The 17,656-nt window shown below is 45.2% G+C and overlaps 1 protein-coding gene across 4 annotated transcripts in view; it reads right to left on the reverse strand.

Moving 5' to 3' along the window:
- LOC146172953 (alpha-(1,6)-fucosyltransferase-like) overlaps positions 1-17,139 on the reverse strand; it is a 30,796-nt gene extending 13,657 nt beyond the window's left edge. Inside the window, exons 1-6 of one of the 4 annotated variants that reach the window (XM_084584867.1) lie at positions 17,071-17,139; positions 16,343-16,939; positions 11,026-11,188; positions 7,739-7,934; positions 6,742-6,827; positions 5,463-5,607 (exon numbers count right to left, since the gene is read on the reverse strand). In XM_084584867.1, coding sequence (XP_084440993.1) covers positions 5,463-5,607; positions 6,742-6,827; positions 7,739-7,929 — 422 coding nt within the window. In that variant the 5' untranslated portion in view covers positions 7,930-7,934; positions 11,026-11,188; positions 16,343-16,939; positions 17,071-17,139. Of the gene's footprint in view, positions 1-5,462; positions 5,608-6,741; positions 6,828-7,738; positions 7,935-11,025; positions 11,189-16,342 lie in introns of all 4 variants that reach the window. The other 3 variants (XM_084584868.1, XM_084584869.1, XM_084584866.1) reach the window with 3 other exon arrangements.
- Positions 17,140-17,656: the final 517 nt, after the last annotated feature.

The raw sequence follows: 17,656 nt of genomic DNA on the forward strand, positions 1-17,656 counted from the left end.
TAAATGCCGTTAGTATACTCTCAGTTCGGTGATAAGCCGTTGTTTGTCTGGGTGTGTGAAGATAGCTAGGCACGCAAAAATAAATAATATAAACGCGTGAAAACTGCACCCAGCCTGTGTTCTGACTTTGATGCGACGCGCATAGCTCAGCTTCGCTTGACACTGCACGAGAGCATTATGCTACTTCTTTTAACCAGGCAGGTTAATGCCCGTTCACCAAACATCCGGCGTCGACGGCCGGCGTTGGCGTCGTGAACGAAAAGTCACGAACATGGCGCTTGCAGGCGGCATCTGGCAGCCGACATGGACGCGCACTGACTGGGTCTACAGGGTTACCTGAGGTTACGTTTGACAGGAGCTGCCAACTCGGGCCTTTCCTGTCATATGGCAGGGTAATAGTAGAATCAGCATGCCAGGACTATCAAATTCATGTTCCCACCATGGGTATGTTGTTTTTCCTTCTACTTTGTGTTTAATTATCTTTCCCCTGAACAGATTACATTACTAATTTATGTGATTACCGAAAAATTAGAAAAAAAAGAAAAAGTACAATCCCTAATGCTTTCCTTGGCCTCGCCGACTGCTGGCTTCTTTCCTTCATGTATTATAACGAGCACCCACAGTTTCCCTTCATTTATCTGAAATATATATAAATATACACATTTGCATTCAACCACTTTAGCTAGATAGGTCGCAAATATTCTTGTTTGTTTTTCACTGTTTTCTCGGTATGGCCTGTTTCAATAGCAGCGTTCCCCTCAGCCCTATCATTATACTAATTAGATTTCAGTTGTTTCTTTTGTTGTTGTTGTTTCTTTTTGAGTGTATAGTGTACACTGTTTCGTTCTTTAGGTTTTACTCCAGTATGTTTAATTACCACGTTTGCTGTAATGTTCTGTTATCGTTTGTTTTCCGTGTTGCGCGCTGCTGTGAACTGTATGGGGAACTGTGACCCCGTCAGGCCTAACCGCCTTTTGTCGCAGTTCCTTCTTCCATTTTTTGAAAGAGAAATAAAGAATATCTGAATATCTTGTAGCAAGTTATTTAAGCTTTTTTTTATTCGTGAAGATTTTCATGTTCATATTTTTTAAAATGATTTTCAGACTAGAAATGAATTAGGTTAAAATAGCTAGGGCGTCCAACCATTCAAGAAGGCAGCGCTAAACCTGGCCGCCAACTTATATACAAGGCAGAACTCTGCCGCCGCTTGTCGATAGTTCGGAAACGACTGTTTTTAGAACCAATGAAGGAAAAAAACGATGGAAACACTTAAGCTCCACCGTCACGAGTATGTTCCAATAGCTTTTCACACACACGGGTAATTTTGTTCCCGCTTTTCAATTATTAATTTTTACTTTTACAGACAGGTACTTACCATCATCAAACCCTGTCCGTCTGTAATGCACACTGCGTGGGCCATGAGGAAATGTGAAATGAATAAAAAAAAAACAAATTGGGTTTTCATTATGAGCCTTTCTGATACCTTTGAAGCACCCCTCTTTCCAATTTCTCATATTTTAAATTATCTCAATTAATTGATCAAATACACACACTACATTTTTAATTAGCATCTTCAAGCATTAGTTCTTCATTCTGAGCATTTTGGCCCCTTTGAACCCACTTTATATCATTTTTACAGTTCTTTAATTAATTACTTCATCAATTAATTACAACGATTTCATTAACTCTTCATGTCCTATCACAAAACAATATTCAATCACTACAACCACAAATTACCATGATACGAGTTTTTCTATGCTGAACCCAATTGTTTTCGACACACTACTACTACTACTACTACTACTGCTACGACAACGCGGGCGGCGGCGGAAGCTGGGGAGGAAGCGGCAACGGATTCTGCAGCGGAAGCGGCGGCGGCGATGACGTCTTGTCTACCAAACGAGATGTATAAGCTATCGCCTAATATAGATTTCAGTATTCTCCTCGAGCATGTAGACATAACAGCCACTCTACTATGCACACAACAAATGAAAACCAAATGCTTGGTTAAGTCATTTAAGTTACAGACTCAACTTTGCGCTGCAACTGGGTTCTTAATGAAAGTACCTTCAGCTGTCTGGAGTAAGAGATCATCCGGTGCAGCTCCCGAGCACACAAGGCTTTTTGTTTCTTTCAGTTAAGTTCATGTTAAGCCATACGTCTACAAAATACTTGCAAATCAAAATGACCTCTGCTGTAGAATACAGGCGCTTCGCTATGCACAGCACAGACCAACGTGCGTTTTCTTTAAGTATCTCACTAAATGCCATTATCTTGTTTAGAGAACACGCGCGTAATCTTTGTTTAATTTCCCTACATTATTTTACCATTTTCGCTCCCCCATTGCCGTATAGCACACTGCTGGCAGACGCTTCCCATCATGGAGATAAGGCAAGCCGTTGTGTAGTTTCGCGTTTCACCCTTTCCCAGAAGCTCAAGGCTCTCCCCCCCCCCCCCCTCCACCTCGCAGTCTTGGCAGCGTAAAAATAGCCTCGTTATGTTGTCCTATTGTGAGCGGCCGCCATTTGAACGTTATCGATCACATATCTCACGTGTTGCTTTGGTCGGGCGTCTGTCTCGCTTACAAAACAGGCCCCAATGTTCGGCTGCCGTATACGAGCCAAATACGGGGTAAATACACTGTAAATACGTGGTAGAGACGTGGTAAATACGTGGTAAATACATGGTTAACCGCATTCGAACTTCGTTATTAATTCGGCTTGGTGAAGTAGAATGGCTTCCATAAAAAATGTCGCACCTAATCGTGCGTGCATAATAGACAACGGGCAATTCACAACCACGCGAAGCAATTTGTTCACATAATCAATGCTTGCGTTCAGATGCCGAAATATACGAGGATTTTCCGTCGACGTTGTACACACTACATTGCAGTGGCAATGGCAACATTCGCAATTTTGCCTACAAACTTGTGTGGAAAACGCTTTTCTGTTACGCTAGGCAGCTGACTATATTCTCTATAGCACGATATCCTCCAAGCAAAACGCACTGTAAGCGTTTTTTGTACTTTTTTATTACGAGGAGCCAGATTTAGAGTTGCCACATCAATGAACTGAACGACTGCGGCACGCGTCTGGATACTTAACGAGCGCTACACCTTACGATAACAAAAAGCGCAGCTTAAACAGCACAAAAATGCTATTAACTGGCGAAGCTCCAACATAAAGCTGCCACGATCTCCACTCTTTCCAGGCACGTTTCTTTCAATAGCTACGAAGCAAGACCCGGTCGCGTGCCAAGCAGTAGTAGCCGCAGATATCAGCGCTTGCACAATGGTTCTCAATGGCCTCACAGCACGCACTTTTGCCCTGATCCTATCCGATTCGTTCCGAACTTGTCCTCGACAGATTCGGAAAGCAAATATCAAGTTGCACGCAATGGTGAAGATCTTGAGAGAGACTTGTGATCTTTATCTCGGCTATAAGAAACTCGCGTAAGGCTCGCACATATGCCCAGAGCTGCTGCTATATTTCTCCTTGCCCTGAAACCGCATGACAATAGTAGCGAATCTTCAGAGAGGTATTCAGACAGGTATTCAGACAGCTCATCAGACAGGACTTCAGACAAGTCTTCAGGCAGGTTTTTAGGCAAGACTTCGGGCAAATCTTCAGGCAGGCCAATTGGCCTGTCTTAAAACCTGCGGTCCATGGAGGAGCCTTGAACATTGACTAAAGCCCATCAGTGCTCATTACCGCTATGATTTTTCCTTTGCGCGAGCAAGCAGACGTGCTCCGCAGCTCCGCGCGCTGACGGCACCCCTGGCAACCACACAGTGGCGCGGCAGTCACGCCAAATGGGCCTAGTTTCTCCTTGCCGGTTTTCGCACCTCCCCTCATTGGAACCCTGGCGCGGGGTGACGTTCACTTGTTGGCGTCGCTTAGCACGCAGCGAGGGCACGTAACTTTCGAATTCCGCGAGAAATGGCAGAAAATTGGTTTCGTTATTTGGTGTTTCACGTCCCGAAGATACTCAGATTATAGGGACGCCGTGGAGGACTCCGGATATTTCTTCACCTGGGGCTCTTGAACGTGCACTAACATCGTACAGCACACGAGCGCCTTGCTTTTTGCCGCCATCGAAGCAACCGCAGACAGTATGTGTCCTTTGTGAAGTTCTGTGCCTTCAACTACAGCGCAACGATGACCCCAACAACTAAGCTTGTGAAGAGGCTGCGCCCCTTTCACCCGCGCCACCGGAAGCCTATCCTCCCCACCGAGTTCACGTAGAAGCGACGAAAGCCGAACTATCCGAGGAAGTTTTTCCGGCAATACTTCTTTCCTCCGCACCGTCCACGCCTGCTCCAGTAGAGACAGACTGCAATGTGGACTTCTCACCTGTCCTGGTCCAGAGCGCTCGGGCAGCGGCGGCGGCCAATGGCGTCCCGGAATAGGATCTGCCACTCAGCTCCACAACGAAACGCATATCCCTTTCCAAATCATATCATCATAAATAAATGTTGTCTCCTCCTCTTCCTCCTCTTCATCCTCCTCATCCTCCTCATCTGTGAAACAAGATTGCGTGTACACCCTGTCAGCTGAACGGAAATGAAAACGACTGCCTAATCAGATCCACTTGCTCTGGCAAAAATTTTATTGGACAGCACATAGACAGTGGATGGATAGTATTCACTGTGGCGAGCGGAAAACGTGCCCTCTTCAGAAAGCCTATAGAAAATTAGTCGTATCCTCTTCAGAGAGAGCGTAGGGCATTCTCCAAACGCGAAAAGAAACAACGCACCTGATATTAAGGCGAAATCTCTTAATGGCTCATACTGTCGGCGTTCGTTCGCCCGGTCACACTATAGCTGTCAGTAAAATGACGTCATCGCCCGAAACCGAAACTACTGTCATCAGAAAAATAAAATTCCGGCGTGATTGAATCTCCATCCCTTGCATTCCCAGCCGAGTGCGTTAACCAACTGCGCCACGCCGAGGATCGTGAAATGCACATCATAACTCTCCTTGTCTACCGTGAGGGTAATAGTAGCGATAACAATGAAGCTGCAATTAGTGATAATGTCAATTATGACATTAGCAGTGCAAATGACGATGCATTTAGCTGATAATGATAATGAATGGTAATGAGATAATACACCGTGTGCATCAGCAATGCTTAGGCTTTCGCATTATTGCAGTGCAGATTCCACAGTGCTCTCGGAATTTTCTTCGGCAGATCCAGAACGCTGCCTATAACAAATCGCTTGAAGTGATGCTGCTCAGCAGTCACGTGCCATCCATCATTTGTAACACAGAAACCTTAGAGGAAGGGCGAATTCAACAGTTTCCCTAGTTGAGGTTTTTATCTCTACCACTGACCCCGCGCCACTGATTTGACCAGCTGCATAAGAAGACCGTTTTCGGCCTTGTGCTGCGCTAGACGTCGGCGCTGGCATCGTTCTTCCCTCAGCCCGCGAAGCCGGAAAGCACGGACAAACATTAACATACCTGAGGTACTCGCGTGCCTTGACGAGTGTCGCGGGGAGCCGGCTGTCGTGATCAGTGGCCCGAACATGGCGCACCAGGAATTCTCGCATGCCGCTTATGGCCGCTTCAAGCCTGGCCAGCCGCTCCACATGGCGGTCCTCCTCTCCTGTGGGAAAAGGGATAATGAATGAATGAATGAATGAATGAATGAATGAATGAATGAATGAATGAATGAATGAATGAATGAATGAATGAATGAATGAATGAATGAATTACTCGCAGTATGAGAAGCCCAATCAAACGTAAAGGAGGAAATGCAACTTGAATTAATGAATTACTCGCAGACTGGCGCGCCCCACTGGAGGTTAAAAGAGAAAGTGGAGCCGGCATACGTCTGTGGACGTCTTGTTAGCACCACTTACATATCTGAAAGCTAGGGACAGGGACGGAGGATACATTTTATAGCCCCCTATTTACTCGATTCTAACCCCCCCCCCCCCCCTTTTTTTTTTTTTCAAAATCGTGATGGTCAAAGTAAAGAAAAGGGGTAGAGGTGCTTAGATTTGATAAATGTAAAATGAATACCTCCTTTCTCCCTCATCTCCCCGCATATTTCGCGGCGATATCAAGACGAGATGGGCGCGGTAAATAATTTATTTAGCAAACAACCTTAGCAAACGTCTTCGGGAAATGCAATTACAGTTCGCTTAAACTTCGAACTCTAGGCAGCGCTGTACAAACGCCTTCCGACTTCTATTACAGCTGTCAGACAACTGGCACCAAGCCAAAAAACGCATCCCCAAGAAGCCCATGAAACCTGCCGAGCGCCACCGATACCAGGCCCACGTGAGAACACTTTAATAGAGGTATGGGGGCTGGGTTGCTTTCGGCCGTTTTTCGCCATTCTTTACAACCATCTGTCATGTAGTGTTAGAACACAACAATATGTGGATCCAGAGATTACATCTCGAATGCCAGTGCCGAGCAGCACTTCCTTGCACAGAAAGAGGGTGCGCAAACAAAGTTTTTTTTTTCTTTTTTTTTTTTTTTTTTGCGAAAATACGGTGTTGCTTAGAAAAGCGGGGCGCCTACAGACTAGCGAAGATAGATTTCATCGGAGCACTTAAGATATAAATTTCTCTTTAAATGATGCAAGCAAGCCTCTCTTAAAAATATAAAGTTGGCTAGCACAGCAAAACGGAGGACTCTCCCATCCGTTATTAAGGCACCAAATAATTTCCCTTAAACCAGCTGGGGGCCCAAATCCACACCAAAAAGAAGTGAAAGTGGACTAACTTACTCCTCAACATTGTGGGGTCGAACACCTTGCCGCCGACAGTGGACAAGATTGTCCGTGCGGTCGTGGCCGGCACTGCTTCCATCAACCTGAAATTGAATTGATTTGTGCTTCTTAGACACGTATACAAATTTGTAGTGCAATCGAGTACTTCTAGATCGGCCACTCCTGAACAGTAGTTTCACACTATACCAGATGTTACAAAGCTGCAACGACGAGCACTGCGCAGCGCAATACGGGTTAGAGAACGTCACTTGGCCCTTGCGCCATGAAGTCAGGACGCTGGGGACGTTATGTGAGCGCGGACTTTTCAAACGCTCGCATTTTTTTGGCTCCTAAACGTTTGTTGAGCCACAGCGCCGATGGCAACCATGGCTTCGAAATAAGTGCTGATGTGGCTATTTCTAATGAACAGCTAAAATTTTAAGCAGCAACCAGGAGCCTATATAAATGTTAAATGTTAAAAATTAACTATCAGTATATCAGCGTGGCGTGACATGGTCCATAGGGTCAGGAAGAGTAGGACACCACTGAACGACTGAACTGAACTGTTATCATATTAACTGGTTTACTATAGTTAAAATTAATTCATCTCTCCTGATGTGCCTGAACATAGTATTGTGCCCCATAAGTCATGATCATAATAAAAGCACCACATTTAAAAAAGTCAGTGCTTCCTTCGAAGTAGGCAGATCGAAGCAGAATATGTAAAAATAGCTTAGTGCACCTATCGTACAATTGAGAAGGACTCTTTCGTCCAGAGACACACTGTGACTCACAATTTCCAGGGCAAAATTCTTAATTGGGCATAAAGTATTATGCATTTCTGAGACCCCATCCTTGAGCACCTGGATCCAAAGTTTACAGACTCACTTTTATTCGACGTTTTCGGATACGGATAATTATTTTCCACGTGAAATCGATGCTCCATATCGCGATACATGAGCGAGGAAACGGCTTTTATCAGAGAAAAGGAAGAAAGCGGCTGCTTTAAACTTACTGCCCAGATGACGAAGCACTGAGGAGACCGAATGCTACAAGCGGAGACTCTTCCCGGTTGGAGATGTGGACTTCGTACCGAAAGCTGCGGCACCCAAATCCAGAAATCACGAGCCACAGAAGACCCAGGCACGTCAGCAGAAGCACGCCGCTAAGTAACTTTGTTGATAACCGGTTCTTCATAGCGAACATCTTTGCTACAAAAAAAAAGGATGGGGGGAGGAGGGGAGGGGGGGGGGGGGCGTAACAAAAACATAACAGCGGTTTAGCCCTGCAGCTGAGTGCAAGTTATGCGCGCGATTCCTACATAACTCGCATTGACCAGGATGTTTGCCTTATTAGGCTTAGCTAATCCTAGCCAAACCTATAGTTAGGTTTAGCAAGGTGTAATTAAGGTCAATGTAACTTCAGACAGCAAGATACTACTTTAATGTGATTTTACAAAATTTTAGGCTTAGCTAGGCCTATTAGGCTTCGTTAAGCCTGACACACTAAATTGGTTTAGAGAGACCTCACTGCGCTATGTGCTCAAGCACGTTAAGACTTTATTTACTAACCTGCGTTTATACAAATTGAATTAATGTAATTAGGCCTCATCAGTCTTGACCCTTGTCATGACTGTAGTAGTTGTGGCCACCCATAGCAAGTTAGGATAACCACATCTGGCAAGGTAAGCTCGGTTTCCATAGCAATTCTCAGGCAGACGAAGACATGGGAATTGGCGAAGTCCACCGCGTTAGGATATATAGAAGTGCGTTTGCACCAAAACAATAAGTAGCAGACAGGATATATGCTGAGCTCTGATGCCAGCAGCATACCTACTGGCCATGAATCTTCCTACTATAGCTTTACTGAGGAACCGAACTAACCAGTGACGAGACAAGCGCCATCGCCGACTCGAGAGCCACATTTACAACCATTGTCTCTGGGTAATGACAGCAGTGTCCGTTTAGTCAATTGTGCCTATGTGCCGCCTATTACAGGAAGGAATGCTTACGTTATATTTCGAGCCTCTGGTGTGGCTGGCGTAAAAATTTATTCGCTCGTTCCCTGTGCAGTGTGCCGCCAATTGCGAAAAACTTCCTCTTTCTCTTAGAGGGAGACTTAACGTTTACCAAAATCTGGTCATATTGCTCATATAAGGGACGCTGATTTGAGGACAGAAGGATCGAGGTTACGCCTTTGGAAATGCACGTAATTACAAGCGACAGTTTTCAGTGTAATTTTCTGACTTCACAATGCACATATGATGATGTTCGCGTATCCACCCAGTTGTAAGAAGAGTACAGAAAATTTTGTCTTGCCACGAAAGAATTTCTGTGCGGTTTTTGACAGTTTACATGCTGCGACAGCAGGCATTTATGTAGTGGCATCAGAATTTTCTGTATCTGAATGTTACAGAAAAAAAGTACCACTGGCAGATACTCCAGAAACTTCTAAAGTTTATGACCGACATTGGTCGTAAACGCCAGAACCACAGAATATTTTGTCGTACTATTGACACGGTTCTGTAGTTTCTTTCGAGTGGACAAGCAATCGCTTTTTTTTTTTTTTCTGATGTAAGTATTTTATGCCTTCCTTTTATTCCGTATAGACGTTTCATGCCAAAACTTCCTTTGGTATTTTTTTGGTCCTAGCATTTCTATTCATCGCTTTTCTTAAATATACGCCGGCCAGTCATTGACACATCGTTCTTTAATTTTCTTTTTACTTTTTCTTATCAAAAGCGCATGAAATGAGGAAATCAGGGTGTCCATTGTTTAAAAAATTTCACTATAGCCTGAAACTGAATGTTGAAGTGTAAAACGTGTCTACCAAGCACATATTCAAGAATTATACCACCAGGTAATATTTGCATCCCTGTCAAACGTAGCCTTCGACCGTGTCACTCACGCTACAAGCCTAATCTACCGGCCGTTCGGAATCGTGCCGCGGAAAAGTAGATTATCCTTACGAATTATTTTGTTCGTGTTGTATCAAGAAAGGCGGAAATGAGCTCCAGTTGGAAACCTGTTGCAAAACCTTCGCTGCACTGACGCTGGCTCGCGCATATATGGCATAAAACGCACATTCCGCATACGTTCATTGATATAACTCCTTTTACTGCAATGGTCTTGACGACGAACGAATTCCGCGTGACAGTCACGTTCGTTATAAGAACGCTTCCACAAACCTAAATGAAACGATGGCGACAACTAAGAGCGTGTCTGTCTGGATATCTGGCCAATTCGAAAGCAGCGAGCTCACAGCAACTGTATGCAATTTTCTCCAATTTTTATCGCACTGGCTCATCTTACATGTTTGCCTCAAGTGGTGCAACGTCAAAAATGAATCACGTAGCATGGCGCTGTACTACGTGCAACTTGTAAACATTGCAGGGGCAGGTGGACAAACTAAAACTGATAATGAACTTTAATGGTACGAGAGCATTTATGCACAAAGAGAGCCAAACACACGGTTAAGGTCATCTGAGGTGCTCGACGTATACGCTTCAGATTAAGCGAAGTATGCAAACTCAGTGATGTTTACCTTGCGTTATCCTGGAAGAACTTAAGTAGATGTACGAACGCGATTCACGCCGTTTTTTTTTTCCTTCCTGGCTCTGGCGGCATAAATCTTTCTTATTCATCTGCCCCGCATAAAGCCAAGCTTTATGTAGAACGCCCGCAATGAACGTAGATCTGGAAGTGAGCGCCATGTGCGTTCCTTTTTGCCTCCACTTACGCACTTCGGACTGATTAACAAACTGACAACCCCCCCCCCCCCCCCACCACACACACACACACATTAATTTGACCAAATCATCCTGCACTCGAAGTTCTTAATAACAAAGTAACCGAAAAAGCCGATACCTAATCGAGTATTGGCATTATTGGATATGCATTCTATGTCATTATTTTTCTCCCGCTGATTAACTTTGATGCAGTTGCAATTCCAGTTATCACGGTTCACTGAAGTCCAGCGATTTGTTACATTTGTGGCTATTAGTCATGCGGTCGTAAATACAAGGTCATATTTTTTTTTTCCTTACTGTACTTCTTGGGTGGTAGCTGTGGTGCCAGCTGTGTTTACAGGCTTGCAACTGATATCTATTTGTGGTTTCGCTTGGTTATGTGATTAGAAGTGTCGCAAGGTTAATCGAACATTAAAATAACAACATTTGCACTTGTTTAGTATTCTAAAGCGGAAACGCAATACCAGCCAAATTAAAAATAAGGAAACAGCTGCAATCTTTGTAATGTAACAAACATGTTCGTTGTCCAGTACGCGAATAGATCAAGTACTCACATTTCGCCGAAGACAGCCTCACTGCGCTGTGTCCAACCGATGTGTTCAAGAAGACGTGAATGGGCTTGGAACATGCTCCGTCGCATCAGACGTCGCGTTATGCTCGAAACAGTTATCGCTGATAACCGCGCCACTGACCATTGGAACAGCAGGCGGCCCTCCTCTGCAAATGCGTAATAAACGACACAAAGAAATACCGTCATCACTCCGGCACGCTGAACAATATCAGCGAGCGATGTAACGCCCTATGCCAAGTTCCACCAAAGTGGGTGGTTCTCGGAGCATAGCAGTCCGATCAGCTGGTCGTACCTTTCCCAATAACTAAGACTGCAAATTGCGTTTCTTAGTGTTTCTGTGTGTTCTGTGTCTGGGTCCTGCGTCTTTCTTTCTGCGTCCACATTATTTTTTATTCTGCTGCTTCAAAAATTTGAAATTATGTACCAACTAGCTCAGTTATCCATACCTTTAAAGTAAGATTACCCTGCCGATGAGACATGTCTAATGGTTTGGTTTATGATGATCAAGTACCAAAGCGACTCATGCTACGAGAGGCACTGTAGTGGAAATCTTAGAAAATGGCGACCACGTGGGGTTCTTTTTAACCCACACTGACGTCGCACAGCACAAGCGCGCCTTGGTGTTCGTCTCCATCTAAAAGTGGCAGCCGCGGCCGGAATTCGATCCCGCATCCACTGTGGTGGGATATACATATGTAATGCTTCAAAGGCTGAGAAACTGGCGATCACGCAGTTTGTAAAACTAGCCCAATGGCATGTTGTGGTGGGCTCTTTCAGCACGCCTTTTTGCCACGCATTCTTCAGTGCAGTAAAATTGTCATGCGCTCAGCGGGCACAGATCCGAAGCAATAGTTACACCTAGTTATATTAAAAAGTGCTCATTTTGCAAAGCCTGTTTGGAAAGCGTTATTACTTGAGCCGATTTTGACTTGGTGACGTTGCTTCCTAAAGGCCGCTTCCTGGGTTTTCTTTCTTCCGAGACCTTGTTTTCAGGAAACTTCTTTATCCATGCCCGCCGTGCTATCGTATCCGTGGATTTTAACGTACCCCATCTCGAGTGTTTTGTTAGCTGGAGCAGCAGTAAATATGGTAACTTGCTAAGGCTTTCTTGATAATCGACTATCAACCTATTTTTGTAACTCCTATCATGGCGACTTCTGTTAATTCCTGCCATAGTGCTTTTTTTATTCCTCTTTCAAGATCTGGGTGCTAAGAAGCAGGAAAATCATTTTCATCACTTTCAAGAAAGCGCATATCGTATATCTTTTCGTGCTGGCACTCTTGTCTCTTCAAGCATCCATAAGACGCATGCGTGTTTCCTATGACACGACAGTCGGCACTTTGACCATGCTTGAAACTTGACACTCGACGGCGCATAGCAAGCCTTGTGTTACTTCACGGACTAACAAAGCGAGCGCGACGTATATAATTGTATAATACTGCGGTCAAAGTACACGGACAGACATCCTGAGCTCGTCACCAAATATTTACTCTCAAGTGAAAAAGCCTCCCCGACGCGCGCAGGCTTTAGCACAAAGGTGGACGCAAATAAAAGGCCTGGACTCGCACCTTGTGTAACAGAAATAATCCCGTTTGCCACACGAAGATTACAAGAAGACAGGCAGTTAAACTCCATTCGCGTACGCGGTAAAGTTATGAGTCGTTTATCTTCGTCCAGCCTACCTCACGCGGCGCGTAGTTGTTTGCTGCTACTGCCACTGATAAGTACAGGACTATATGACGTTAGGGCGCCTTCCTAGCAAACATCCGGACAAACTAAGGTGATAATCCCCGTTCTACAATAGAAAAGTTGCGGTTGCTTGCAAGCGCGCACAGATAGAGCATCAGGTATAAAGCGCTAACCGCATGAGGAGACAATTCGCGGCGACATGCCGCGCGACGCCGTCGCGCGACGGGCTGAGGGCCGCCAAAGCATTGCCGCTCGTCGCTGTCGCTCGGTTTCTGGGTTTTTAGAAAATTTCGCGTGTCGCCCGGAAGCAGCTCGCGAGGCAGCCAATCGCAGAGGGTTTTAGGGTGCTCAACTTCCGTTCTGGCTTTTTTTTTCTTTTTATTGCGTGCGAAGTTTGTTTTCCTAGTCCGGTTTGGGCGAAGAACCTGGTGCCTTCACGCGCTCACTTCGTCTGATCCGTGTGTATATGAGTGCATCGAGATAATTCAGTAAAAGCTTGGAAGGGTAATAAAAGAAAGAAAAAGGTTAGCGTGGCTAGATATTAATTTCCGAAAGGAGCAGGAGAAAGTCGCTGCTTACAATGCAAGTCGGCATCGCAGTGTAGTAGCACACCGCTGCGCTGTGACCCTTTAAAATACGATGCGTTACAAGAAATTTCATCAGTGTTTTATCGTACTTCATGCTGTTTAGTGTTAGAAATGGGATATAGCGTGATTGCATTCCCCTTGACCGAATGACGAGGCGGCGGTAACAGAGCAACGCTGAAAACGCGCCTCTCTTGTCGCTGAGCCCCGTCGCTCCGTGCGGTATGCACCAGCGACGACAGGCGTTGGCGGCGGCGTCGCGCGACGGATCGCTAGGGTTGTCGCCTCATGCGGTTACCGCTTAACTCGGGCAAAACATATATTAAGTGAATACTCGATTGGGGCCCATAAACCGATATTTCTGCGTCTAATTAAAAGTGTTACTCGCAGTTTACTTGGCTAAAAGAAAGCTGCAAAAAAAAAGGGGGGGAGGGGGCGGGGGGGGGGGGGGGTAAATGTGTCGATCTCAATCGTGCTTAGGTACCAAGAGTAAACTGCGTGATATTAGGTTCTTCCCAGAGGAGCAAAGCTTCAGTGTGTTGTTAAGTCTATTTAATCCACAATTACGTTAAATTGTATACAAGCATTCTGCCAACGCCTACATTTGTATACGATGCCTGGGACATATGTCAAGCAGTATTATCTTGACGTTCATTGTGCACGTTTAATGTTACAGGTGAGTTCTGAATGTTAACATAATGCCAAAATACTAATTGTAACAAATGTTTGCAATTATAGCTAAAGCACAGTCTAACAATTATTTCCACGCCTGTACAGTAACGATGTCCATCAAATAACAGAATTTTGTTGTCAAGTTGAGTAAGACATGCAAAAGCATTATTCCATAAACCACGCGAGAAATAACATTAAAAAAAAATATTATTTATTGTCCTTTTGTAGCTGAAATTTGTAGGCACCCTTGACGCCGGCATTTAAGCATATGGCCAAGTGGTACCTGCTGGAATACGCGTATGACAGGCATATATATTATATATACTGTACAGCAGGCTCCATTACCATTTATACTATCCTCTTGCTCCTTGAAGGGCGTTTATTGAAGCTGCGAACTCTCGTGATTAGTTGATGCAGTCTTGCATGAATATATCACCATTTTTACGAAGGTCGTAGGTATTACCTAATAGCGTTTATTCAAGAAAACGATTAATGAAAAACGAAGATATGGCTTTATAAACGGCAGAGAGAAAAAAAGGTATTATAAACAATGAATGTTCGTTTGAACGCAACGCAAACGCCGAAGTACGACTGCATTCGCCTTATCTATAGATGAATATCTCTGGATGCTTTGGAGAAAGGCCGACCATGATTATTATGTCCTTCGCTATTCTTTGCTCGCTGTCGTTTCCATCTGAATTTCAGCTTCCTATCTTCTCTCCATTTGCAACCCCCGACTGCAGCTTAGTTGCTGAGTACAGCACGAGCAGCAGCTATAGCAGTTGCCATTGGCTCCAGGTATTTCTGACCCGAGGATGCACAGCAGAAATGTAGCCTTTCCACCATTTGCAGTCACAACAAGCACGCAAATAGCAGTTACCATGACCGGCAGGCTCCCTCTGTTCCGATTTTATTTTTTACACGTATTTAAAAAAAGACGCTATTGTTACACTCTACCAATGCTTGTATGCCGCCTGCATTCCCTTCATGTTCCCTTCAATTTCATGCTAGAAGAGGTAAAATCGACAATTTGAATGGTGTTACATTGTAGTGTTATACAAACTTCACAATATAACAAATATCATCGTGTGCTGCGTTGTAACCTTACCTAATTCTCAGTCTGAACTTCATTAGACTGTTACGTATATTGCTATTTTAGGTTTAGTTTGTGGGGTTTAACGTCCCAAAGCAACTCCGGCTATGAGAGACGCCGTAGTGGACTCCGGAAATTTCGACCACCTGGGGTTCTTTAACGTGCACTGACATCGCATAGCACACGGGTATATTGCTATTTTAGTGCTCATAATTGAAAACATTACCAATGTTGAAATGCTGGAATCCTAACTGCATGAAACCCGCTACAGCATATCGCAAGCACTATTCATCAAAATTTTTGCATTTTTCATACAGCAAATTGTTAGCATGCAAAGCTTTATAGTCACATATCTGAGCTGACGCCTGCTTTAGAGCGCAAGAAAGTGCCCGAAAGTTCATCAGAAAACTTTCAACATAAGCCAGACTCCATTATCACACATTGGGCGCTTTGGTTGGGTTGTATTATCCAGATGAAAACTGTTGTGTTTGGCTTTATTTCGCATGAAGGGCTAAATCTATCATGCTCCAAACGCGAAGTGTAGTGTTCTTATGGTGGGAACACCAACAAAAAAAAAAAACAACCTTTGAGACATTACAGCTTGTTTGGGAGCATTGCATCCTCCGCTAGGACAACGTGAGGTCGAATTGGACATCCTGGTTTTAGAACTATGCAAAATATATTTTTCTTGAGTTCAAGAGTTTCATATAGGAGAATAATAAGTTATTTATGGTGAACTTACTTCTAAAACCTTAATATATCGATTTGTTTTTGCTTTTTTTTGTGAAACTGTGTGTAAAATGAGTGTCATCCTGAAGAGATGATACTGTTTAGGAGTATGTGTCTATGTTTGATGTTGCACAGCAGCGTTGATCTATGTAGCCCGATCTTTTTTATAGATTGCTGACAGAAGCTGTGCACTCTCGCAGCTGGCTAGTATGTGGGGCAGCAGTGACTATTGTTGCAATGAGTGTTGCCTGCCGGCTGCTAAATTTTGAAATTAGGCTGAGAGACACGTTACTCCCATGCTTTCTGTTCTTTTTTTTTCCTTTTTCTTTTCTTTTTGTGCCGTGAGTAAAGAGACCTTAAGAGCAATGAAAGGACATTTGACTTATAAAAAGGCAACACTGCTAAAATGGCTCAGTACCACCTCGGCCGTTACACCACGACGTACGGATGCCACCGTAAACAAATCATGGGCGGTACACTGGTTTCGCTTTCCGGCCCAATGCCAGCGCCTATCCGTGCAAGGACGTCTCACCTGATTAAGCACGGCGGCAGCTCCTCCGGCCTCGCGCATGGTGCTTCCGTTGGGGTGGTAACGTGTTTTATTGTTTTGCTTTTTCCCAGGCCACGTGCGGGTGAACAAACGGGCCGCCCATCAGTTGCAAAAATAGCTTCGGCCTGGCCGTCCTCCCTTCTCTGCGGGTACTCGCAGACACGACACCACACAATAACAGCGGATGCACATGAATAAAAAATTTAAAAAACGTGTAACTCGGTTCAAGGACGACAGAAGGCGGGGCAGCTTCTCAAGCTGCAGGGGAAAACGACGTCTGTCAGAAACAACGGCTCCTCACCTTCACCGCCGCAACAGAAAACCATGAATGGAGCCGTACACAGCTCGCGCAGACACAAACGACCGCACAGTAGGGTCGAAATCACAGAGTCGATGGCGCAGGCTCCCTTGATGGTTCCGCCGAGTGGCGCACGACCAGCGCGCGAAGTTGCACCACCGCCCTCGGTGCGGCCGCTGCCGACTACGAAGTGGCTTCGTTGCCGTCCGGTGACAACATGGCTGCGTGACTGTCGTACTCCGTAGATGACACAGCACCGCACGACCGCCGCACCAGCTACCCTGTGTAGATAGATGTTTCCTTTTGGAGTGAAAGCGGGCGGCAGATGTGGAGATTTGGGGGAGGGCGAGACGGGGCAAGAAGCTCTGGCGCTTGGGGAACGTGGAAAGGGGAAACGAGAGAGGAACGTTACTTGAAGAAGGAGACGCGCAGTGAAAGGCCCCAATTGATGCGGCCGGGCAGGGCTACTGCTAAAGAAAGGAAGAGACCCAGGGGTTTTGTCACGTGACACTAGACCGGTTTTCTTTTTCGGGTGGGGAAGGGCAGAGAAGCTAGCGCCACCCTCCGCTCTCTTTTCGTACTAAGCATCTATTATTTCCTGCTTATCTTTTCTTCATTATTTCGTCGGCTCGCCCGCTGCGCTTTAGCCCGCTTCATGGCGCCAGCGTTCGAGCGCAGCGGACACGTTGGACCAACCGGTGATAGCATTCTCGAGGCCGTGAAAGAGAGGCGAAACACCTGCGACGAACGGATACCACGCCGTCCCTGCTTACTAGGAATGTTTCCTGTTACCCTGTTTAATACGCATCAAAAAGACCGCGCTACTAGCGCTCGTGTTGTCTACATCTCTGTTGTCCTTGTTCATATGCGCTAGAACGTGTCTGCAATGCACCAAGTCGCCCAACAATCTGTGCTCTTGCGCTACTACTACCGCGCAACTTGTACTGTTCTTGATGGGGAAGTTTACCTTCATGACGGCAAGTAACTCAGAGCAATGT

This window comes from Amblyomma maculatum, chromosome 11, assembly GCF_055883805.1.
Source record: "Amblyomma maculatum isolate TAMU_Amacu chromosome 11, ASM5588380v1, whole genome shotgun sequence".
Taxonomy (NCBI): domain Eukaryota; kingdom Metazoa; phylum Arthropoda; class Arachnida; order Ixodida; family Ixodidae; genus Amblyomma; species Amblyomma maculatum.